At 43.0% G+C, this 26,884-nt stretch overlaps 1 protein-coding gene across 1 annotated transcript in view; it reads right to left on the reverse strand.

Annotated features, from left to right (window-relative positions):
• LOC126428269 (uncharacterized) overlaps nt 1-26,884 on the reverse strand; it is a 65,079-nt gene that overhangs the window by 335 nt on the left and 37,860 nt on the right. The window contains exons 2-3 of the mRNA XM_050090184.1: nt 22,117-22,313; nt 19,611-19,754 (exon numbers count right to left, since the gene is read on the reverse strand). Of these exons, the coding sequence (XP_049946141.1) occupies nt 19,611-19,754; nt 22,117-22,313 (341 nt within the window). The remainder of the gene's footprint in view (nt 1-19,610; nt 19,755-22,116; nt 22,314-26,884) is intronic.

A 26,884-nucleotide genomic window follows, 5' to 3' on the forward strand; every position in this document is an offset into this window, starting at 1 on the left:
TGGATAGCGGTATGCACATATACAGATGGTGGTATTATCGCTTATACTAGGCTTAAGAGGGCAGTGCATTCACGGAGCTACCACCTGTACTCAGATGATTCATGTGAAAAGGATTCCGCCATGATTTCGGCCGCACGACAGTAATTAATAGACTTCGAACGCGAAGTGGTACTGGGAGCTAGATGCTTGGGACATTCCATTACGGAAGTCGTTAGGGAATTCAGTATTCCGAAATCCACAGTGTCAAGAGTGTGCCGGCCGACAATACCAAACTCCAGGCATTAACTCTCAGTATGGACAATGCAGTGGCCGATGGCCTCCACTTAACGATCGAGAGCAGCGGCGTTTGCGTAGAACTGTCAGTGCTGACAGACAAGCAGCACTGCGTGAAATAACCGCAACAGTCAATGTGGGGCGTACGAAAAGAGCATCCATCAGGACAATGCGGCGGAATTCGGCTTTAATGGGCTATAGCCGCAGGCGTCCAGTGTGAGCGATTTTGGTAACAGCTGGACATCTTCTGTGGCGCCTTCTCTGGCCTCGTGGCCACATTGGTTGGATCCTAGAAGAATAAAAATCTGTGGCCTGGTCAGATGGGTCCCGATTTCAATAGCTAAGATCTAATGCTACGGTTTAAGTCTGGCGCAGACCGCTCGTACACTACTGCCCATTAAAATTGCTACACCAAGAAGAAATTCAGATAATAAACGGGTATTCATTGGATAAAATATATTATACTAGAACTGACATGTCTTTACATTTTCACGCAATTTGGGTGTTTGATCCTGAGAAATCAGTACCCGGAACAATCACCTCTGGCCGTAATAACGGCCTCGATACGCCTGGGCATTGAGTCAAACAGAGGTTGGATGGCGTGTGCAGGTATAGGTGCCCATGCAGCTTCAACACGATACCACAGTTCATCAAGACTTGTTGTTGTTGTGGTCTTCAGTCTGGAGACTGGTTTAATGCAGCTGTCCATGCTCAGTAAAGCTGCATGCCCTCGGGAAAAATTACGGCTGTAGTTTCCCCCTTGCTTTCAGCCGTTCGTAGTACCAGCGCAGCAAGGCCGTTTTGGTTAGTGTTACAAGGCCAGATCATCAGTCAATCATCCAGACTGTTGCCACTGCAACTACTGAAAAAGCTGCTGCCCCTCTTCAGGAACCACATGTTTGTCTGGCCTCTCAAAAGATACCCCTCTGTTGTGGTTGCACCTACGGTACGGCTATCTGTATCGCTGAGGCACGCAAGCCTCCCCACCAACTACAACGTCCATCGTTCAAGAGGTGACCGAGACGTGTAACCAATGGCACCCCATACCATCACGCCGGGTGATACGCCAGTATGGTGATGACGAATATACGCTTCCAATGTGCGGTCACCACGATGTCGCCAAACACGGATGCGACCATCATGATGCTCTAAACAGAACCTGGATTCATCCGAAAAAATGACGTTTTGCCATTCGTGCATCCAGGTTCGTCGTTGAGTACACCGTCCCAGGCGCTCCTATCAGTGATGAAGCGTCAAGGGTAATCACAGCCATGGTCTCCGAGCTGATAGTCCATGCTGCTGCAAACGTCGTCGAACTGTTGATGCAGATTTTTGTTGTCTTGCAAAAGTCCCCATCTGTTGACTCAGGGATCGAGACGTGGCTGCACGATCCGTTACAGCCATGCGGTTAAGATGCCTGTCATCTCGACTGCTAGTGATACGAGGCCGTTGGGATCCAGCACGGCGTTCCGTATTACCCTCCTGACCCCACCGATTCCATATTCTGCTATCAGTCATTGGATCTCGACCAACGCGAGCAGCAATGTCGTGATACGATAAACCGCAATCGCGATAGGCTACAATCCGACCTTTATCAAAGTCGGAAACGTGATGGTACGCTTTTCTCATCCTTAACGAGGCATCACAACAACGTTTCACCAGGCAACGCCGGTCAACTGCTGTTTGTGTATGAGAAATCGGTTGGAAACTTTCCTCGTGTCAGCACGTTGTAGGTGTCGCCATCGGTGCCAACCTTGTGTGAGTGCTCTGAAAAGCTAATCATTTTCATATCACAGCATCTTCTTCCTGTCGGTTAAATTTCGCGTCTGTAGCACGTCATCTTCGTGGTGTAGCAATTTTAATGGTCAGTAGTGTATTTTCTCTCAGATGTTATATAAATTAAATAAAGTGACCACTGATGAAAAAAAGTAGTTTAAAAAAATTAGTGTTAGCTGGATTCGAACCCTCGCCTCGTCCACGATGCTCTCGCAAAAGCGCAAGCAGTAACCACTTTATTGTTGTTCATCTCATTTTGTTCGTTATTGTTCGTTGCATTTGTTCATTCAAGTTCATCGGTGATCCATTCACTCAGCTTTCTTCGTTACAGAGGGCAGTTAACCCTCACACCGAACAAGCTAAGCTATTGTGCCGGCATTACTCTGAGTTGTGACAACCGGAATCTTCGCATAGATGCGTCAGTTACGTAACTGTTCCTATTTCGAATTGTAATGACTCGGCTTTGTCTTTCAATGTTCTTTTACGCAAGTGGGCCGAACGTACTAATGTTATGGATTACACTGATCCGTTCTTAGTAAATAATTGGTCTCGTATTCGGTTCATTGAGAAGTATTTTGATTCATTTCAGGCAAATCGTTTGATCGTTAGGTCCCTAACGGAGTGTCATTTAAATTACAATGGCTGGGCGGGCCGCGTTGTACGGTGGTATAATAAGGCCTATCGGTCCACGGAGATGCGTAAGAAACAGTTATATCTTTATGGAGATACAAATATTGGCAAGTCTACATTAATTGAGAAAATACTGTCGCGGAAGCAGCATGTGTATCTACCATTTTGTTCCGAATTTGGATTTGGTGGATACGATCCTCGCGTCCATAATGTTATTGTTTTTGAGGAATTTGAGTGGTCTTGGTGGAGGCCGTACGCCACAATTTTGAAGCGTATAGTTGAAGGACGGCCTGTCACTGTTAATGCAAAGAATAAACCTGGCATGGTTATTAAATATCGTGGCTTGGTCATATTTGTATCCAACGAATATTCAATTGGTGATGAAGCTTTGATTTCACGACTTAATGTAATACATGCAGATTGTCACATATTGCATTGTTGTTCTATGAAGGCGGAATTGGACGCGTCGGACGCGTCGGATATGGAGGCCACGGAGGAAGTTATTTGCCTTTCGTCGGATGAGGATGATCCGCAGGGTTCGCGCTGCACGCCCGAGGCGTTGGATACGCCGACGGACGAATCTCAGTAGACCGTACTTTGGTAGTATGTGCAGATGGCGCACAGAGTACACTCAGTCTGATGGTGTTAGGTTCGAATATGGAAAAATGGGCGCCACTGAGAAATATGATGAGAGTGCTATTAATTTCTCTACATTAAAACATTACGACATTACAGATGAATTTAAGTTCTTTGCTAACAAGTATGCATCAATTAATAAAGTTGTTACGTATGTGTATAGGATTAATGTAAGAGTTGAACGCTTGACATTGGATGATAGAGCTAATAAAAAAATATTTGAGGACCAAGGTGCTTTGGAGAAAGTTCGGATAGCTTGTAGTAATAAAATTGGTCCATTTAGTCTTAGACCTGAACGATCTTCTGGAGTCCCATGGCGTAGATATAGTAGAAGAAACAGATTTAAGTTTGTAACGTATTCAAAGCTCGAGACAAGTGCAGACATATCAAAAGTAAAATTATGGACAGATTTGGAAACGCAATGTCGAGCTAAAAATAAGTTATTTCAAGGTATTAATCCGTTTTATATTGGGCTTCAAATTGCCGGCGATGAACCTGCGAAGAATGATGTAAAACTTCTCTTGCGATTTTCTCTGAATTGCCAGAGTAATGAACCTTACCACATGTACAGTACGTTGTTTAAATGGCCAACTAAAGTTGTACAAAGTTTGAAGTAAATCCGATTCCAGCATTGTATCCTCCCCTTATAATATACGTGAGGTATGTAGTTGCTTCCCCCTGTCGGTGGAGTACATAAGTTCTGAATAATGTTCACCAACCTGCAGTCTTCTATAAATGTTATCCCCTGCGCACATAAAAAGCACGTTCGTCGTGAATCCGTCGTCTTGAGTCTGTAACAAACTTTTCACGAGGAACTGATATTGTATAAATAGCTAGGTTTCCAATTAGTTTGTTTATACGGTATGCCACTCGCTTTTTATAAGTAGAATTCGAAAAATTGCAGAATGAAAAACTCAAGAGCCAAAGAAACTGGTACACCTTCCTAATATCGAGTAAGGCCCCCGCGAGCACGCAGAAGTGCCGCAACACGACGTGGCATGGACTAGACAAATTTCTGAAGCAATGCTGGAGGGAACTGACACCATGAATCCATAAATCCGTAACAGCACTAGAGGGTGGAGATCTCTTCTGAACAGCACACTGCAAGAAATCCCAGATATGCTCAACAGTGTCGATGTCTGGGGAGTTTGGTCGCCAGCGGAAATGTTTAAACTCAGAAGAGTGTTCCTTGAGCCACTCTGTAGTAATTCTGGACGTGTGTGGTGTCGCATTGTCCTCCTGAATTGCGCAAGCCTGTCGGAATGCAGAATGGACATCACCGGGTGCAGGTGATCAGACCTCTGTGTCACCTGTCAGAGTCGTATCTGGACGCGTCAGGGTTTCCATATCACTTCAACTGCACACGCCCCACCCCATTACTGAGATTAAAGAGCCTCCACCAGCTTGAACAGTCCCCTGCTCTAAAATGCAGGATCCATGGATTCATAAGGTTGTATCCATACCTGTACACGTACATCTGCTCCGTACAATTTGAATCGATACTCGTTCGACCCCCTACATTTCAGCAGGATAATGCACGATCACATGTTGCAGGTCCTGTACGGGTCTTTCTGGATACAGAAAATGTTCGACTGCTGCCCTGGCAGCACATTCTCCAGACCTCTCACCAATTGAAAATGTCTGGTCAATGGTGGCCGAGCAACTGGCTCGTCACAATACGACAGTCACTACTCTTGATGAACTGTGGTATCGTACCTGTATACGCCATTTGACTCAATGCCCAGGCGTATCAAGGCCTTTATTACGGCCAGAGGTGGTTGTTCTGGGTACTAATTTCTCAGGATCTATGCACTCAAATTGCGTGAAAATGTAATCACGTGTCAGTTCTAGTATAATATAGTTGTCCAATGAATACCCGTCTATCATCTGCATTCCTTCTTAGTATAGCAGTTTTAATGGCAAGTAGTGTATAATGAAAAAAATACCAAGTGCATTTTCATGAAGTTGTAGAGAATTTAATACGAAGAGGTTATTTCAATAGTGGTACAAGTACAATTTTGTTCATCTTGAGATACAGAGTCCTAAAGTGAAATTAGCGCTGAAAAATCTGCAGTTGAGATACCAGAAATATTCAAGCATATGGCTTCTGGCTAGAGATGAATCTTTCTTTCTGTTTGTTTGGATCATTAATTTTAGAATCATTATAGGCAGAAAAGTGGAGGTAATGAACTTGTACCACTATTGAAATAAGCCCTTCATATGTTATTTGACTATGTACTATTTGTCATTAAATTTTCAAGGACTAGGGACTGGCTTCTAAAGCCCAAGTCAAACTTCTATAAGCAATAATGCGATTCACGTTATTCAGAATCAGTAATATAATAAACCACAATATGCGGGACCAGAAGAGTAATTTACAAATACTCGTCCGATATGCTCCTCGACATCACAGGTTTCAGGGCGGTATTTGTCATACAGACATGGAAAATACGAATTGTAACTTCATGCAAATACACGTCGTTTTTTTTGCATTACATTACTTCTCAAATGTCATATAAATTAAATATTACAACCAGTGATGAATAAAAATACATTCATAATTAAATTCGATCGGGAATCGAATAGTCGCCTGATAGATGTTTGGCTTATGAAGCCGAATGCTAATCGTTTGAGCACCACGAACTCTAACATCGGGCACTTATGCACAAACGTGTAAACTTCTCAGGATTCGAGAGCAGCGCACGTAACTACGTGCACATTATGTTGTTTTAACGGCCTTTTAGAGGTTTAAGTAAATCTGTGATACCAACATCGTGGCATCCCCTTGTTAGGACAAGTGAGAGATCAGTGACACGAGGTAACACAGAGGAGGTACGGAGAGAGGAAATTTTAGAGGGAAGGGGTTTATCATACACACGTAAATCTCTCTCACTATATCTCTCTATCTCTCCCCCTTTTCTCCATTGCATACATGGAATCCATAGTGGGGATTTCCTTGATATCGAAGTGTTTTGAAATTATGAGGCTAGATTTATTATCGAGTATTGTGAACTGCTACCGACCAAAGAACTGTGGAAAGTATGCATAAAAGTGGAGGCTTTCATTAAAAAAAACTGTTAAGAAAAATCTGCCTCTTTTATTTTTATTTGAGGAAAGTCTTTCTTTAAAAAAATGCCTCGTATAAAAACAGAAGACCCTTCTTTTGAATGTACCACTGGAATTACATTACAGTCAAATCAGATTTGTTGTGTTGGAGCCAGGTATGAACAAATCTTTTGAATGATCCGTTGGAATTATATACAACCAAACAATATATACTGATGGAAAAAATCGCAACACCAAAAAATAATTAATGTAGAGTGATGAAATTTCGGGAGTACGTGTATCTAGGTATAATATTTAAGTTATTAGCATTGGAAAATCATTGGCTATTATGACCGCGAAATAAGCCACTGCAAATGTGAAATGCTGGCCCGTTAATAACCGATACAATGAGATCCCCCTAAGCTTGTGGTTATAGCTTGATACCAGTGCCTACCAATTATAATTATATATTACAGCACTGAGGATGGTCACTAAGTGACCGAAAATCGATTCTGCTGGCAATAAAACTACAAAATACGGCCAATGCTGATTTTCCTTCCAATTCTATCCACTATTTGGTCGTGGTGCACACAACACGCCATGGAGTCGCCAATCAATCATCAAAATGTTGAATGCATGCATGCAAACGTGCATGCATTATGTTGTACAGGTATCGCAAGTCAGTTTGCGGGATGGAGTTCCATGCGTGTTGCACCGGGTCGGCCAATGCAGGGTGTAATCGTTCTTTATTTACGTGACCATTAAGGCACTCCAACCCCAGTTCTCGATACCAGTAATATCGTACTACTTTCCTGCGAAGTAGCAGACATATTTTTGTGACAATATTCACATTTGGTTTTATTAATGCATAGGTACTCCGATGTAACGATATATTACAGTGATACGGTTCTTGTGTGTATTCATCTCTGTGAGACTGTCATAATCTTTGACTTACTTGTAACCGTTACCGCGCGAATGCGCACAGAGAGCAGTCTTTGTTTCACTTTGCAGAAGTTAAGTTGTTATTTCGCTTTGTAAAAGAACAGTCAAGTCTTGTGCTTGGTTAAAGTGGAAATTAAATGTATGAAGACTGATACAAAACTGTTTCTTGATGATGTGACAGTTAAGAAGAAGTATATGTGAATTTACAAGAAGTTTAATAAAAATGTGGATCGTGAACACCAAGTCAAAAATTATTTCTACCATACCATTGTTCCAATCTGGGATTTTTTGATCATTAAGAATTTCCTGAAAAACGCATTTGTTAGGTCTTCAAATATTGCTAAAATACAGATCTGTACCTTCTAGCAGTCAAAGTGGAATCACCCTAGAGTCAACAAGATGAGCCATAACAACTTCGACGAAATCTATGTGGAAATCCATTCAAGATAAGCGCCAAAATTAATGACTTTTTTCAGTGACTTCATTATTTCCATTCTGACGATACCATACAAACAAATGACTCTGAGCACTATGCGACCCATATCTGAGATCATCAGTCGCCTAGAACTTAGAACTGCTGAAACCTCTAATATTCAGTAGCACGTCCTGTTGCATTGATGCATGCCTGTATTCGTCGTGGCATACTACCCACAAGTTCATCAAGGCACTGTTGGTCCAGATTGTCCCACTCCTCTATGGGGATTCAGAGTAGATCACTCAGTGTGGTTGGTGCGTCACGTCGTCCATAAACAGCCCTTTTCAATCTATCGCAGGCATGTTCGATAGGTTCAAATGGCTCTGAGCACTATGGGACTTAACTGCAGAATCAGTCCCTAGAACTTAGAACTACTTAAACCTAACTAACCTAAGGACATCACACACATCCATGCCCGAGGCAGGACTCGAACGTGCGACAGTAGCGGTCGCTCGGTTCCAGACTGTAGCGCCTAGAACCGCACGGCCACTCCGGTTGGCGATACAATCCACAGTGAATATCTTTCTTGTTGCCCGAAAAAGCGAACATAATGCTGCGTGAGCAACATTATTAATCTGATTTTTAACCTACGTTGCAAGTGGTGGTATTGTTAGAAGGGGCAGTTAATACAGTTTATGTATGACGCTGGAGTTGTCCGATGATGTGCCGTGCAAGATCGATTAGAGGCGGATCTGCTGATCGAACAGGCCAATGCAAAGTATCGAACCTCTGAAATGCTGTCCATGAATTGCAGCAAGACGGGTCAAATCACCAGATTCTCTTACAAATTTGCAGTCAGGGTGCGTGGGACAACCACCATTGTGCTCCTGGTGTCATAACCATATCTCCTGGTGTGGGTCCAGTCTGAGCATCTCGCAGACAGATTGGTTCCAGGCCATCGAATGGCGTCCTTCTGAACAACTCACGACCATCATTGGCACAGAAATGGCGTTTTAGAGTAACCGTCGACAAGTACGAAGCCGTTCTGTTCACTAGAAGACCGAAGCAACTGCGCAAACACCGATACTGCACACCAATAACTCTACATGTACGCCCAATACGTTTCCGCGAGAAAGTCAAATACCTTGCTGTCTGGCTGGACCGGAAATTACTCTGGAGGAGGCGCGGGGACACCACATACAACACATGACCAACCGAGCAAGCGCGAGGCTCAAACAGCTCTACCCTATGCTCAACAGGTGTAGTACACTGAACAGAAGAGTGTCGAAGTCCATGTACATGAGACTTATTCGACCCATGATGACGTACGCAGTCCCTGTCTGGTGTAGCAGCCCTTTTTCTGTTTTCGCTTTTTCGTCTAATACGTGAAAGTTTGATTTTATTTTTTACACATTGACTGTCATTGAAGGGTTTTACTTTTATTTAATATTGTCCCGGCTAAGTATCAGTTTGATTACTTTTAAAACCCAATGTTAAACGTGGGCCACTACACGTATAGTCTTCCCAACTCTGAGAGAAAAAAATCTGTAGTTGCTTTACTACCAATGTATACAGACGACGATACTTTAACCTTTCGTTCATTTGTTTTAGTTACGAATCGCTAGTTTGTTCTAGGCATAGATCACGTAACCTTAACGTATATTAATCTAAGTTAAATTAATGTTCCAGCCTTGTATTATGATTCAAATTAACAACGTCAGTTTATTGACAAGAATTATTAATAAATAGATTCACTCATACGATCTCATTCAAAGAAGTTCTTTAATTAGATGTCTAAGTAGGATTCCCGCTAGCATCAGAGATGTTAGATAATATCCTGTCACTTTCGGTAAATAAGTTATTTCCATTTAATATCCACAAACTGTCATTAACTATGATCTCTAGTCGCGTAAAGTTAAAGTTTCACACTATCACACTTCAAAGTCCGAATCCGGTTAAAATTCAGTAAAGAGTTTAAATATTCACACGAACTGACATTAAAGCCAAAGACATTACTATTCACCTTCCCGTTTATCTAATCTGATAAATGTCCAAAGTCTTGAACTGACAATCCTCAAAAACAATCTCGTCACGATCTATTCTTGATCCCCGTTTAATAAAGTCACAATTGTTGTTCTCTAAAGCTGTACGTCCTAAATAACTTCCGAACTAGAGCAGACTAGAGACTAGAGTATCGTAATTACAACGTAATACTTTAATAAACGCTAGCTTTGGTGTCCCAGACCTACGTTCTATGACTATAATATTGATTTTCTTACGTATTGGAATAACTAATATTTTAATATTTTCTACTATTTTTCCCCCTTCCCATGTTTCTAAAATTTATAATTAAATTTTCCTTTTCTTGTCTTTTGCTTTCTATGCTAGATATTGCCCTTTATCTGTTTTTTATTTATTTTTCGTAATTACTACTTGTGGAGGGACATGGGCCATTTTGTGAATTGATATTTTAGGGACAAGGGAGATAATTTGGGAGCTATTTTTGTTTTTTCAACACCAAGAGGCGCTGTGGGTGTTACACTGGGGATACGCTGCGCTCACACGCCTGCGGCGTCTGCAGATCATACAAAACAAAATCATAAGCGACGCTCCACGATACACACTGTGATATTCGCTATTTTTGACTTCATTACAACAGCAAATAGTTAATGCTTTCAGCCAGAAGGCAAATACCTGTTTATAATAAGGCGTCGCATAGCGACGGTGGAATTTCCTAAATAAAGTAATTCGTCGTCTTTGGGCGGCAACGTAAACAGAAAAATACAGATAGATATGCGATCCTTCACTATTTTGTTTGCTGGAGAACAAATGAAGCCTTGAGCGTTAAAATAGTTGTACTGTTTTTCTTAAGTAAGACGGACGCAGATTTGTGGCAGTCTGATCTCACTTTTACTAAATGTATAAAAACATGTTGCGTCTAAGTTTGAGTGAACTGTAAAAAGAAGAACTGTTATAACTTATCGTGACGACACACGAGCGACTCAAAGAGGACAATGGCTATATAAAAGAGTGCTCAATGGACATGAAACGGACATAAAAATCTACTGTCATTGTAGTACTAAGCTTAAGGTACGATATATGGTTTAGTTACAATAAATATTTGTTCTGGAAATATTGGATCATTTAGCAGTGCTCATTCCTATCATCTCCTCAGTATTAGTTTCATTCTAATTATGCATTTTGCTAATATTACAGACACCAAGATCAGCAGTCCAATGTGCGTGTTACATTGATAAAAAGAAAACTGTTTTATCGTTTTCTTGCATCAGCTTTAATATTGAATTTCCCTTTTGTGTGGTGTTACAGTTGTTTTTGCGCCCTTAAGAACTTTCTGGTCCCTTAGGAAATTGTTTTGTCATAACAATAACTTCACAACCGGGTATGATCGTATCTACGATCATGAAGTAATTAGAAAGACGATAACGCAATTACTTAATCAATAGCACGCTAGCTGTGAGTGCTTCAAGCCACGCGAAATTGCAAGTAAAAACTATTCACATTTCATAATGCAGTATTTTATGACAATGGTCATTCATGAGTCTCAGGCCAATTGTGACTGATAAAACAGTAAGCGAAATCTCAAATTCCAACTTTTCCATTGAATAACAACATCACTTTTATTTTGTTACATCACAACACGCATCGCGTACCTTCACCGGGAATACCGACTTGAGACTCTCACTGAGGTAATCCACAAACTCACCACAAGACTATACAGAAACTCCAGACATTCGTAGAAACCCGTTTATTCTGGATCTGGGGAACTACGACCATAGATGGAAACTTAAAAGACCAAAAGACATACTTGTAAGCACCTAACATCTATGGCCAAGTACACGCAAACACAACGGTACAGGTGAGCCCCTGTTAATCAACCACCATTACTCTGGATATGCAGTTGGAACACACTTGCCGAATAACTGGCACTGCGCAGGGAAGTCGTCCCGTACAATACATGCAGACAAGCTCCACGCACCCTCCACACAGTGAGATGATCTATGGCCGATCTCCCACTACTACACTCCTGGAAATGGAAAAAAGAACACATTGACACCGGTGTGTCAGACCCACCATACTTGCTCCGGACACTGCGAGAGGGCTGTACAAGGAATGATCACACGCACGGCACAGCGGACACACCAGGAACCGCGGTGTTGGCCGTCGAATGGCGCTAGCTGCGCAGCATTTGTGCACCGCCGCCGTCAGTGTCAGCCAGTTTGCCGTGGCATACGGAGCTCCATCGCAGTCTTTAACACTGGTAGCATGCCGCGACAGCGTAGACGTGAACCGTATGTGCACGTGACGGACTTTGAGCGAGGGCGTATAGAGGGCATGCGGGAGGCCGGGTGGACGTACCGCCGAATTGCTCAACACGTGGGGCGTGAGGTCTCCACAGTACATCGATGTTGTCGCCAGTGGTCGACGGAAGGTGCACGTGCCCGTGGACCTGGGACCGGACCGCAGCGACGCACGGATGCACGCCAAGACCGTAGGATCCTACGCAGTGCCGTAGGGGACCGCACCGCCACTTCCCAGCAAATTAGGGACACTGTTGCTCCTGGGGTATCGGCGAGGACCATTCGCAACCGTCTCCATGAAGCTGGGCTACGGTCCCGCACACCGTTAGGCCGTCTTCCGCTCACGTCCCAACATCGTGCAGCCCGCCTCCAGTGGTGTCGCGACAGGCGTGAATGGAGGGACGAATGGAGACGTGTCGTCTTCAGCGATGAGAGTCGCTTCTGCCTTGGTGCCAATGATGGTCGTATGCGTGTTTGGCGCCGTGCAGGTGAGCGCCACAATCAGGACTGCATATGACCGAGGCACACAGGGCCAACACCCGGCATCATGGTGTGGGGAGCGATCTCCTACACTGGCCGTATACCACTGGTGATCGTCGAGGGGACACTGAATAGTGCACGGTACATCCAAACCGTCATCGAACCCATCGTTCTAACATTCCTAGACCGGCAAGGGAACTTGCTGTTCCAACAGGACAATGCACGTCCGCATGTATCCCGTGCCACCCAACGTGCTCTAGAAGGTGTAAGTCAACTACCCTGGCCAGCAAGATCTCTGGATCTGTCCCCCATTGAGCATGTTTGGGACTGGATGAAGCGTCGTCTCACGCGGTCTGCACGTCCAGCACGAACGCTGGTCCAACTGAGGCGCCAGGTGGAAATGGCATGACAAGCCGTTCCACAGGACTATATCCAGCATCTCTACGATCGTCTCCATGGGAGAATAGCAGCCTGCATTGCTGCGAAAGGTGGATATACACTGTACTAGTGCCAACATTGTGCATGCTCTGTTGCCTGTGTCTATGTGCCTGTCGTTCTGTCAGTGTGATCATGTGATGTATCTGACCCCAGGAATGTGTCAATAAAGTTTCCCCTTCCTGGGACAATGAATTCACGGTGTTCTTATTTCAATTTCCAGGAGTGTATATAACGATCCTGATTGTTCCAGGAACGCAGCGGCTGCGGTAAACTTGGATACATCGCCTTCACCTGCCACGGTAATGATGCATGATACCCACACTAACAAACCCAACCTTGCATGAACTATGGCAGCTAGTAAGCCACTACTGCTCTTACTACCCATCCCACTGTCGCATAGGTTTTTTTCCCACGGTACGAGCCTTCGAACTTTATTCCCTGTGCTCTTCAAATTGCTACCTTCATTCGCGTTTCGTCCACTATGGACCGTGTTAATGCGTAGTCTTACCGAGACGCACGGACAACATCACAGCCCAGCATCCTGTGATCCACTTATTACATAAGTAACATGTTGACGGAGGTGACAGTATTTATTTTTTATTTGCACGTCAAGTTCCATAGGACCAAATTGAGGAGCAAATCTCCAAGGTCATGGAACGTGTGAGTACATGAAATTGCAACATAAAAGTGATAACAGATATAAATAAATTGTTTACGAACCAAAAAACAATCTAGTCATAAGTTTAAGTAAACGCAATCAACAATATGTCATAGGAATCGTCTTAATTTTTCAAGGAACTCCTCAACAGAATGGAAGGAGTGACACATGAGGAAACTCATCAGTTTCGATTTGAAAGCGCGTGGATTACTGCTAAGATTCTTGAATCCTTGTGGTAACATTGAAAATGGATGCAGCAGTATACTGCACACCTTCGTTCACCGGAGTTAAGGAAGTCCGATCAAAATGCAGGTTCGATTTCTGCCTAGTATTAACTGTGTAAAAGCTGCTAATTCTTGAGAATAAAGTGATATTTTTGCCACGCGGGATTAGCCGAGCGGTCTGGGGCGGCACAGTCATGGACTGTGCGACTGGTCCCGGCAGAGGTTCGAATCCTCCCTCGGGCATGGGTCTGCGCGTTTGTCCTTAGGATAATTTAGGTTAAGTAGTGTGTAAGCTTAGGGACTGATGACCTTAGCAGTTAAGTCCCATAAGATTTCACAAACATGTGAACTGATATTTTTAACAAGGAACGACAGTAAATTTTATATATATATATACATATTGAGAGGCCAATGTCAAGATACCCAGACTCGTGAACAGACGTCGACAAGAGATTCGTGAACTCACACCACTTATTGCCCGAACCGCCCGTTTCTGAGCCAAAAATATCCTTTTAGAATGAAAATAAGCGGAGTAGACTAATTTTCGTGTCGAATGATCACTCACTTCTGATACCGTTTGAATAGTAAAAACGGCAGTATTAAGTCATTGAATAAGATCCTGAACGTGGGCTTTCCACGACAGCTTGCTATCTACATGAACACCTAGATATCTGAACTGTTCAGTTTCACTAATCATATGCCCGTTCTGTGAGATTAAAGCGTCACGTTTTGTTGAATTGTGTGTTAGAAACTGTAAAAACTTAGTCTTACTGTGATTTAACGTTAGTTTATTTTGTACAAGCTATGAAGTGAGGTCATGTACTGCACTATTTGAAATCGAGTCAATGTTACAAACAACATCCTTTACTACCAAGCTAGTATCATCAGCAAAGAGAAATATTTTAGATTTACCCATAATACTAGAGGGCATATCATTTATATAAATAAGGATCAGGAGTGGCCTCAACACTGATCCCTGGGGCACCCCCACTTGACAGTACCCCACTCAGATCCCACATCACAGTCGTTATCAACATTGTGAATAATGACCTTTTGCTGCCTATTGCTAAAGTAAGAGGTGAACCAATTATGAGCTACTCCCCTTATTCCGTAGTGGTCCAACTTCTGGAGCAATATTGTGAGATCAACACAATCAAATGCCTTAGTTAAATCAAAAAATTAGCCAAGCGTTCGAAACTTTTTGTTTAGCCTATCCAGTACCCCACAGAGAAAAGAGAATACACCATTTTCAGTTGTCAAACGACTTCTAAAGCCGAACTGTACATTTGATAGCAAACCGTTTGATATACGAGGTGCATTCAAGTTCTAAGGCCTCCGATTTTTTTTCTAATTAACTACTCACCCGAAATCGATGAAACTGGGCTTTACTTCTCGATGTAATCGCCCTGCAGACGTACAGATTTTTCACAATGCTGACGCCATGATTCAATGGCAGCGGCGAAGGCTTCTTTAGGAGTCTGTTTTGACCACTGGAAAATCGCTGAGGCAATAGCAGCACGGCTGGTGAATGTGCAGCCACGGAGAGTGTCTTTCATTGTTGGAAAAAGCCAAAAGTCACTAGGAGCCAGGTCAGGTGAGTAGGGAGCATGAGGAATCACTTCAAAGTTGTTATCAGGAAGAAACTGTTGCGTAACGTTAGCTCGATGTGCGGGTGCGTTGTCTCGGTGAAACAGCACACGCACAGCCAGCGGCGAGAATGAGAACTGTTTTAAATACTTAAAGTGGCGACGTTTTCCTTACTTGAACAGAGTGCAGTCATGTGCAGTTACTGGGTTAAACTGTTAACATAAAAGTAGACGTCTCAATGAGTAGACTGTGACAGTATTTTAAATGTTTAATACGCGAAATGCCTTCACACGGTTGGCTTGCAAGCTGTGGAAGGAGCACTAGAATCCGCCGGTACAGAGTATCTCAGTAAGTGGATAAAGCGACATCTGTGCGTGGAAACACGCACTACATGAACGCTGATGGCTGCGGCGTGCACGCTGCGACCAACAAGTTGCACATGTGCAGGAGCACCGCGCGCGTGCAGAATTTCTGGCCGGCCCTGATTTAAAGCAAACCTGGTTTGCATCCGCATGTTGGAGCTACTAGCGCCGCCCTTATGCGACTGGCTTGAAATCTGAATAATCATCATTCAGATGTAGAAACACGCCTACCAATTTCGTTTATGTTGCACTACTCCTTGGTGCTGTGATTTTTTTCTGTCAGCGTACGTACGTTAATATTTTTTTTGTGTGTTTTATTAATACTGTTTTTTGTTATATACCTGGAAGAGCAGTAGAATGGAATGGACAGTGTCTTCAAACGAGGATATAAGGTGAACACCAACAAAGCAAACCGAAGATAATGGAATGTAGTCTAATTAAATCAGGTGACGCTGAGGGAATTAGAGTAGAAAATGAGATACTTAAAGTAGTAAAGAAGTTGTGCTGCTTAGGGACCAATGTAACCGATGATGGGCGAAGTAGAGAGAATATAAAATGTGAACTGGGAATGACAAGAAAAACGTCTCTGAAGGAGAGAAATTCATTAACACATGAGAATTGATTTAGGTGTCATAAAGTCTTTTCTAAAAGTATTCGTATCAAAGTATTTGTATCTACATAAATGATCTTTTGAATAGGGTGGATAGCAATGTGCGGCTGTTTGCTGATGGTACTGTGGTGTACTGGAAGGTGTCGTCGTTGAGTGACTGTAGGAGGATACAAGATGACTTGGACAGGATTTGTGATTGGTGTAAAGAATGGCAGCTAACTGTAAATAAAGATAAATGTAAATTAATGCAGGTGAATAGGAAAAACAATCCTGTAATGTTTCAATACTCCATTAGCAGCGTAGTGCTTCACACAGTCACGTCGATTAAATATTTGGGCGTAACACTGCAGAGCGATATGAAGTGGGACAAGCATGTAATGGCAGTTGTGGGGAAGGCGGATAGTCGTCTTCGGTTCATTGATAGAATTTTAGGAAGATGTGGTTCATCTGTAAAGGAGAAGGCTTACAACACACTAATACGACCTGTTCTCGAGTACTGCTAGAGCGTTTGGGATCCCTATCAGGCCGTATTGAGGGAGGACATAGAAGCAATTCAGAGGCGGGCTGCTAGATTTGTTAGTGGTAGGTTTGATCATCACGCGAGTGTTACGGAAATGCTTCAGGAACTCGGGTGGGAGTCTCTAGAGGAAAGGAGGCGTTCTTTTCGTGAATCGCTACTGAGGAACTTTAGAGAACCTGCATTTGAGGCTGAGTGCAGTACAATTATACTGCCGCCAACTTACACTTAGCGGAAAGACCACATAGATAAGATAAGAGAGATTAGGGCTCGTACATATAGGCAGTCATTTTTCCCTCGGTCTGTTTGGGACTGGAACAGGGAAAGAATATGCTAGTTGTGGTACGAGATACCCTCCTCCACGCACCGTATGGTGGATTGCGGAGTATGTATGTAGATGTAGATGTAGATGTAGAGTGTAACCATGTATGCAAGTGAAACATGGACGATAAATAGTTTACACAAACAGAGAATAGAAGCTTGTGAAATGTGGTGCTACTGACCAATGCTGAAGATAAGATAGGTAGAACACGTAACTAATGAGGATGTACTAAACAGAATTGCGCAGAAGTGAAATTTGTGGCACAAATTGGCTAGAAGAAGGGATCGATTGGTAGGACATATTCTGAGGCATCGAGGGATCACCCAAGTTAGTGTTGCAGAGCAGCGTGGAGGATAAAAATCTTAGAGAGACACCAAGAGCTGAATACACCAAGCAGATTCAGAAGGATGTAGGGTGCAGTAGTTACTTGCAGATGAAGAAGCTTGCACAGGATAGATTATCATGGAAAGCTGCATCAAACCAGTCTCTGGACTGAAGACCACAACAAGAACAACTTTGTTATGTCCCTAATTGGGCTGACACCGAATGCACATGTACGAATGTCGTCACCAATAAAAAAGTATGCATGTCTGAGATACACACCTCAATAAATAATTAGTAATGAATCTGAGTTGCTGGCACTTTACACCAATGCAATCATGGAATTACCTACATATGGCATTGTCTAGTTTTATAACTCAGAAACGTGTGGAAATGACCAGAAGGGATTTAGGAAGTGTTTTTGATGAAAAGCATCTTAAGCTGTTTGTTGACCAATAAGCCTCGGAATGGAGTGTTCTGCAAATGGTTCAAATGGCTGTGAGCACTATGGGACTCAACTTGTTCAAATGTGTGTGAAATCGTATGGGACTTAACTGCTAAGGTCATCAGTCCCTAAGTTTACACACAACTTAACCTAAATTATCCTAAGGACAAACACACACACCCATGCCCGAGGGAGGACTCGAATCTCCGCCGGGACCAGCCGCTCAGTCCATGACTGTAGCGCCTTAGACTGGGACTCAACTTATGAGGTCATCAGTCCCATAGAACTTAGAACTACTTAAACCTAACTAACCTAAGGATATCACACACATCAATGCCCGAGGCAGGATTGGAACCTACGACCGTAGCGGTCGCGCGGTTCCAGACTATAGTGCCTAGAACTGCTCGGCCACCCCCGGACGGCAGAGTGTTCTAGAGCCTAGCGGGTACCAAAACGACGAATTCTAGCTCATTTCACGAATGGTGAAGACAGATGTCCTGGGACTGATCTTCACATCCTAAGAGGTCCAGTAAATAAGGTCCCCCTGTGAGACTCAGGGAGGGAGTGGTATATGCAAAGTTAGTGTGAAGATGCAAAGTTAGTTCTTTTTGCTGATGATACAAGTATAGTAATAACATCCAAAAACCAAGAACTAAGTGATGTAATTGTAAATGATGTTTTTCACAAAATTATTAAGTGGTTCTCAGCAAACGGACTCTCTTTAAATTTTGATAAAACGCAGTATATACATTTCCGTACAGTAAATGGCACAACTCCAGCAATAAATATAGACTTTGAACAGAAGTCTGTAGCTAAGGTAGAATTTTCAAAATTGTTAGGTGTATCCATTGATGAGAGGTTAAACTGGAAGCAACACATTGATGGTCTGCTGAAACGTCTGAGTTCAGCTACGTATGCTATTAGGGTTATTGCAAAATTTTGGTGATAAGAATCTCAGTAAATTAGCTTACTATGCCTACTTACATTCACTGCTTTCGTATGGCATCATATTCTGGGGTAATTCATCGTTGAGTAGAAAAGTATTCATTGCTCAAAAACGTGTAATCAGAATAATTGCTGGAGCCCACCCACGGTCATCCTGCAGACATCTATTTAAGGATCTAGGGATCCTCGCAGTAAACTCACAGTATATATATTCACTTATGAAATTTGTTGTTAATAATCCAACCCAGTCCAAAAGTAATAGCAGTGTGCATAGCTATAACACCAGGAGAAAGGATGGTCTTCACTATGCAGGGTGTAATCTGACTTTGGCACAGAAAGGGGTAAATTATGCTGCCACAAAAGTTTTTGGTCACCTACCAAACAGCATCAAAAGCCTGACAGGTAGCCAACCAACATTTAAAAATAAATTAAAAGAATTTCTAGATGACAACTCCTTCTACTCATTGGCTGAATTTTTAGATACAAATTAAGGGAGTGAAAAAAACAGAAAACAACTTAAACATTAGTGTCATGCAATATTTTGTGTAATGTAATATCTTGTACAGACATCTTTTATTAACCTGACACGTTCCACATCATTACGAAGTGTCGTATTCATGATCTATGGAACAAGTATTAATCTATTCTAATCTAATCTAATCTACCTTGCCAACGGCGGTGGCCCCGTCGTGCATCACACGGCCAACGAACAGCCTCTCGCCTGTGGACGTCTGCCCCACGTGGTACCCCGAGGGCGGCACGTGACCTGCTTTTGCATACATCCAGGCGGGGCTGCCACCACACAGCACCTGTCAACGACAGCAAGCAGCATCTATAAATATATGTACAAAACACTGCCTTACGTGCACCACCTCCGCTCTACTCACTATTCAGGCAAACCTCTGCAGGGGGAAAATACCACACTGTGCATGTAGCCAGTATCAAAACAAAATAACCACATGATGTTTCGGTACGAAACAGTTTTTTGCATTTTGTAATGAGGTAGATCACGGCAAGGCAAACCTACGCTTCTAGCATTTGTAGACTTAGAGAAAGCTTTTGACAATGTTGACTGGAATACTCTCTTTCAAATTCTGAAGGTGGTAGGGGTAAAATACAGGGAGCGAAAGGCTATTTACAATTTGTACAGAAAGCAGATGACAGTTATAAGAGTCGAGGGACATGAAAGGGAAGCAGTGGTTGGGAAGGGAGTGAGACAGGGTTGGCCGGCCGCGGTGGTCTGGCGGTTCTAGGCGTGCAGTCCGGAACCTTGCGACTGCTACGGTCGCTGGTTCGAATCCTGCCTCGGGCATGGATGTGTGTTATGTCCTTACGTTAGTTAGGTTCAAGTAGTTCCAAGTTTTAGGGGACTGATGACCTCAGAAGTTAAGTCCCATAGTGCTCAGAGCCATTTGAACCATTTGAGACAGGGTTGTAGCCTCTCCCCGATGTTATTCAATCTGTATATTGGGCAAGCAGTGAAGAAAACAAAAGAAAAGTTCGGAGTAGGTATTAAAATCCATGGAGAAGAAATAAAAACTTTGAGGTTCACTGATGACATTGTAATTCTGTCAGAGACAGCAAAGGATCTGGAAAAGCAGCTGAACGGAATGGAAAGTGTCTTGAAAGGATGGTATAAGATGAACATCAACAAAAGCAAAACGAGGATAATGGAATGTAGTCCAATTAAGTCTGGTGATGCTGAGGGAATTAGATTAGGAAATGAGACACTTAAAATAGTAAAGGAGTTTTGCTATTTGGGGAGCAAATTAACTGATGATGTTCGAAGTAGAGAGGATATAAAATATAGACTGGCAATGGCAAGGAAAGCATTTCTGAACATGAGAAATTTGTTAACATCGAGTATTGATTTAAGTGTCAGGAAGTCGTTTCTGAAAGTATTTGTATGGAGTGTAGCCATGTATGGAAGTGAAAAAGGGACGATAAAAAAACTTGGACAAGAAGATAATAGAAGCTTTCGAAATGTGGTGCTACAGAAGAATGCTGAAGATTAGATGGTTAGATCACATAACTAATGAGGAGGTATTGAATAGAATTGGGGAGAAGAGGAGTTTGTGCCACAACTTGACTAGAAGAAGAGATCGGTTGGTAGGACATGTTCTGAGGCATCAAGGGATCACCAATTTAGTACAGGAGGGCAGCCTGGAGGGTAAAAATCGTAGAGGGAGACCAAGAGATTCAGAAGGATGTAGGCTGCAGTAGGTACTGGGAGATGAAGATCCTTGCACATGATAGAGTAGCATGGACAGCTGCATCTAACCAGTCTCAGGACTGAAGACCACAACAACAACAACAATGAGTCACAAACCTTAATACTACACATACTTTCTCCAGTGCTGAATTCCGAGATTGGTTTGCAGTAGTACGCCATTCTCCTTCTGTCTGCCTTCTTCTTCATTTTCACTTACGCAGTGCATCTCACATGTACGTATAGGGTAAGTCACGAAGATATGCAAATAGTGTAATAAGTTACTCTACATGTAAAATTAAAGAAAAAAGTTCATACAAACACAGGTCTACAAATATTTAGTTATGGAGTTACGTCCAATGAAAGATTTTGCATGAAATTTAGCAACCCGATAATATGAAGCCTTCGCAGAACTATACGCGGTTAAAGTAAAGAACGATTTCCATTTATTTTGTTGTTATTGGTCTGGTGAATCTAATAAAACATGTCCCACACGTGTACCTGCAGTAGTTTTCCAGGACAATCAGAGAAGCAAAGATAATTATACAAGTACATTTGTTTACTTCCCACTTACTACTTGTTCAACAGGTTTCTATTTCTGAACACGAGCATTCAGTAACAGCACGCTGCTTGTAATGTGAGCCATATGTGGACGCCATTTTGACGTTGTACTACGACTCTGCCATCGGGAAGCACGGTTCGAAACTTCACCAGCGCACAGAACGAACATCACATCTGAAGCACATTCAATGACATTTGTCTTTGTATATTTACGGCTTTTTAAAATGATGTGGGGCATTACTTATTAAACGATGCTCTTAAAAGATCATGAACCACAATAAAACTCGTAAGGTTTATCATTTAGGCAACATGCATGGTTCCTTCTACCCTCTGAAAACAGATATTCAAAAGCTGGTTGGGTCTGAAATCGGATTTCTGGCCTGTGTGGGAAGTGGGCTCACCTCAAAGGCGGTCTTGAAGTGTTCCTGGCCGTTGTGGGGCACGTAGGCGCCGCCCTTGTTTGGAACCACCTTGGCCGGCACGAGGTCACCTGCGTGGTGAGCCCTTCCGACGTACACGGGGGCGCCGTCCTTGTCGTGCCCCGCCATCACCGCGCCATGGGGGACGTGTCCGCCCCTGCACACCTGCCAGTAGTAAGCTGCGGGACAGAGACAACACGACGTTACGTTGGATCCTTCTGCCTCAAACATCCTGTCAGACCGTATCAGCGCACACTCCGCTGCAGAGTGAAAATCTCATTCTGGAAATATCCCCCAGGCTGTGGCTAAGCCACGTCTCCGCAATATCCTGCCCTGCAGGAATGCTACTTCTACAAGGTTTGCAAGAGAGCCCCTATGAAGTTTGGAAGGTAGGAGACGAGACAGTGGTGGAATTAAAGCTGTGAGGACGGGTCATGAGTCGTGCTTGGGTAGCTCAGTTGGTAAAGCACTTGCCCTCGAAAGGCCAAGGTCCCCACCTCGACTCTTGGTCTGGGACACAATTCTAATCTGCCAGGAAGTTTCTTATCAGCGCACTTCCCACTGCAGAGTGAAAATCTCAATCTCGAAACATCCCCCAGGCGGTGACTAATCCATGGCTCCGAAATATCCTTTCTTCCAGGACTGCTAGTCTTGCAAGGTTCGCAGGAGAGCTTCTGTAAAGTTTGGAAGGTAGGAGACGAGATACTGGCAGAAGTAAAGCTGTGAGGAGGAGTCGAGAGTCGTGCTTTGGTAGTTGGTAGAGCCCATTGTTGGAAAAAGGCAAAGGTCCAGATTTCGATTCTCGGTACGGCACACAATTTTAATCTGCCAGGAAGTTTCTTATCCACGTACACTCCGCTGAAGAGTGAAAATTTCATTCTGGATACCTCTCACCATTGAGATTGTCCATATCGAAACAAGTATCAATGACAGTGATGCGGTCGTGACAGCAATGATTACTAAAGGTCAAAGGACAAATAAATTAGATAAAACAGTCGGTTATGCCACTTCTCAATGAGGAACTTGAAACTTTCAGCGCAGGTCAGGAGCATGTGGAAGAACGTTGGCGCCAATTTAAAAGTATACTTGACCGCTCACTGAATAGACATATACAGAGTAGTACAGTTTACAGTGGAAGTGAATCTCCATGGTATATAGTCACTGTAAAGAAACTTCTACAGAAACAGATATTACTGCAAGATAGGTGTAAAACAACACGCAAATCTATAGATAGAGAGATGGTGAATGAAATACCTTTAACTGTCAAGAAAGTAATGCGTGATTCCAGCAATAACTACCGTAGCAGAATATATCAGGTGATCTTTCACAGAACCCAAAGAAATTCTGGACCAAAGAGTGCCTAGTCCCTAGCGACTGAGATCAAAATGGTTCAAATGGCTCTGAGCACTATGGGACTTAACATCTGAGGCCATCGGTCCCCTAGAACTACTTAAATCTAACTAACCTACGGACATCACACACATCCATGCCCGAGGCAGGATTCGAACCTGCGACCGTAGCGGTCGCTCGGTTCCAGACAGAAGCGCCTAGAACCGCTCGGCCACACCTCCCAGCAGCGAATGAGAGACTGTAACTGAGCGTAGCAAAGCTAATGCTGAAATGCTTAATAGGGTTTTCAAACGTTCCTTTACAAAGGAAAACCCAGAACTGCTCCAATTTAATCCTCGTGCCACTGATAATGTGATTGAAATAAGTATTGGTGTCAGTGGTGTTTAGAAACAGCTAAAATTGTTAAAACTGAACAAAGCTCCAGTGCCTGGTAGGATCCCTGTCAGATTCTACGCCGAATTTGCGACTGATTTAGCCCCACTTCTCACTATAATTTATCGTAGATCCCTCGAACAAAAAACTGTGCCCAGTTCTTGGAAAAAGTCGCAAATCACTCCCGTCTACAGCAAAGGTACTAGAAGTGATCCACAAAACTACCATCCAACATCTTTGACATTGATTTTTTTTTAATCTTACGACACAGTCTGAGCTCAAACATAATGAGGTATCTTGAACAGAATGAGTTCCTTACTGCCAACCTGCATGGTTTTCAAAAACGTCGATCATGTGAAAATCCAACTTGCACTTTTCCCCATATGACGTACTGAAAGCCTTGAATCAAGGCAATCGCGTAGAAACACTGTTTCCTGATTTCCTAAAAGCATTTGCCTCTATACAGCACCTATGCTTATTGTCAAAAGTACCATCATATCGGATATAAATTGAAATTCGTGACTGGATTGAGGTCTTTTTGGTAGGGAGGACAGAGTATGTTATTTTGGAAGCACAGTCATGGTGAGATGTAGAAGCAGCTTCGAGTCGGTCCCAGAGAAGTGTGTTTGCACCCTTGCTGTCCATATTATATATTAATGACATTGCAGACAATATTAATAGTAAAATCAGGCTTTTTGCAAATGATGCAGTTGTCTATAATGAGAGAAGCTGAATAATGAGAGAAGCTGAATAAAAATTCAATTAGATCTTGATGAGATTGGTGCAGAGATTGGCATCTTCCTCTAAATGTTCAGAAATGTAAAATTGTGCACTTCACAAAAAGAAAAAAAACCTGGTGTCCTAAGTCTATCATATCAACGAGTCGATGGTAGAATCGCCCAACTCATACAAATACCTGGGTGTAACACTCTATAGGGATATGAAATGGGATAATCACATAAGCTAACTCGTGGACAGACCAGGTGGTTTATTGTTACACTAGTGGGGAAGCACAGTCAGTGTACAAGAGGGATTGATTACGAATTATTCGTTAGACCTACCCTAGAATATTACTCAAGTGTGTGAGATACGACTAATGGTGGACATGGAACGTATACAGAGAAGGGCAGCCCGAATGATCACAGGTTTGTTTAATCCATGGGATAGGGTCATAGAGATACTGAAGAAACTGAACTGGTAGATTCGTGAAGAGAGACGTAAACTATCCCGAAAAAGTCTACTAGCAAAGTTTCAAGAACCGGACATAAATGATTACTCTGGGATATACTACAAATGGTTCAAATATCTCTGAGCACTATGCGGCTTAACTTCTGAGATCATCAGTCGCCTAGAACTTAGAGCTACTTAAACTTAACTAACCTAAAGACATCACACACATCCATGCCCGAGGCAGGATTCGAACCTGCGACCGTAGCGGTCGCTCGGCTCCAGACTGCAGCGCCTAGAACTGCACAGCCACTCTGGGATATCCCTTATGTATCGCTCACACAGAGATTGCGCGGAAAAGATTAGAATAATTACGACAACCATTCACCGCACACGCCATATGTGAATGGAATAGGAAGAAACCATAATAACTGGTATAGTGGGACTTATCCTCTGCCTTCCAGAGTTGTTGTTGTTGTTGTTGTGGTCTTCAGTCCAGAGACTGGTTTGATGCATTTAATACAGAAAACAATGTCCTCCTGAGTAGTCCCCGCCCGGAGATCCGAATGGGGGACTATTTTACCTCCGGAATATTTTACCCAAGAGGACGCCATCATCATTTAACCATACAGTAAAGCTGCATGCCCTGGGTAAAAATTACGGCTTTAGTTTCCCCTTGCTTTCAGCCATTTACAGTACCAGCACAGAGAGGCCGTTTTGGTTAGTGTTGCAAGGCCAGATCAGTCAGTCATCCAGACTGTAGCCCCTGAAACTACTGAAAGGGTGCTGCCCCTCTTTGGGAACCACACGTTTGTCTGGCCTCTCAACAGATACCCCTCCGTTGTGGTTGCACCTACGGTACGGCTATCTGTATCGCTGCGGCACGCAAACCTCCCCACCAACAGCAAGGTCCATGGTTCATGGAGGGTATATTTACAGATGTAGATGTAGACGTACAGATGTATATTCGTCCATTTGTGACCATCCGCAGCACAGTAATCTGCAGTCATACTGTAAGTAGGCTGTTTAGGTTCTTATACCGGTAACGCCGCCGCCATGTAGCGCTCTCTGTATGAAAATCACTGGCTGTGCTGTGTGCAGTCTGTGGCTAGTTAGCATTTTTGTCTGCCATTGTAGTGTTGGGAAGCTGGATGTTAACAGCGCGTAGCATTGCGCAGTTGGAGGTGAGCTGCCAGCAGTGGTGGATGTGGGGAGAGAGATGGCGGAGTTTTGAAATTTGTAAGACTGGATGTCATGAACTACTATATATATTATGACTGTTAAGGCAAATACATTCTCTATTAACATCTTTCAATTGATAACTATGCCTATCAGTAGTTAGTGCCTTCTGTAGTTTGAATCTTTTATTTAGCTGGCAGTAGTGGCACTCGCTGTATTGCAGTAGCTTGAGTAACGAAGATTTTTGTGAGGTAATTGATTTGTGAAAGGTACAGGTTAATGTTAGTCAGGGCCATTCCTTTGTAGGGATTTCTGAAAGTCAGATTGCGTTGCGCTAAAAAATATTGTGAGTAAGTTTAAGCACAGTCATGTATAATTGTTGAAAGGGGACGTTTCATATGGCGACCCTGCCAGGATTCGAACCTGGAATCTTCTGATATTTCTTGTAGTTTGTGTAATTAGTGTAGCTATTGTTTATTGCTAGTGTGTAATTGTAGAGAGAATCTCCTTTGTAGTTGCAGTCTTTCATTGTTGTACAGTACAACAGTTGTGGCATGCATGTAGATTTGCACCAAGTATTTCGCAGCTGCACTTGCAATTAACTACATATTATTTTCAGTGCTATGTTAATGTGTTCTCTTATTTTTGCTCTTCAAATTGTGCTTTTCTGTGTTATCGTGTG

Source organism: Schistocerca serialis, chromosome 12 (assembly GCF_023864345.2).
Source record: "Schistocerca serialis cubense isolate TAMUIC-IGC-003099 chromosome 12, iqSchSeri2.2, whole genome shotgun sequence".
Lineage (NCBI taxonomy): Eukaryota > Metazoa > Arthropoda > Insecta > Orthoptera > Acrididae > Schistocerca > Schistocerca serialis.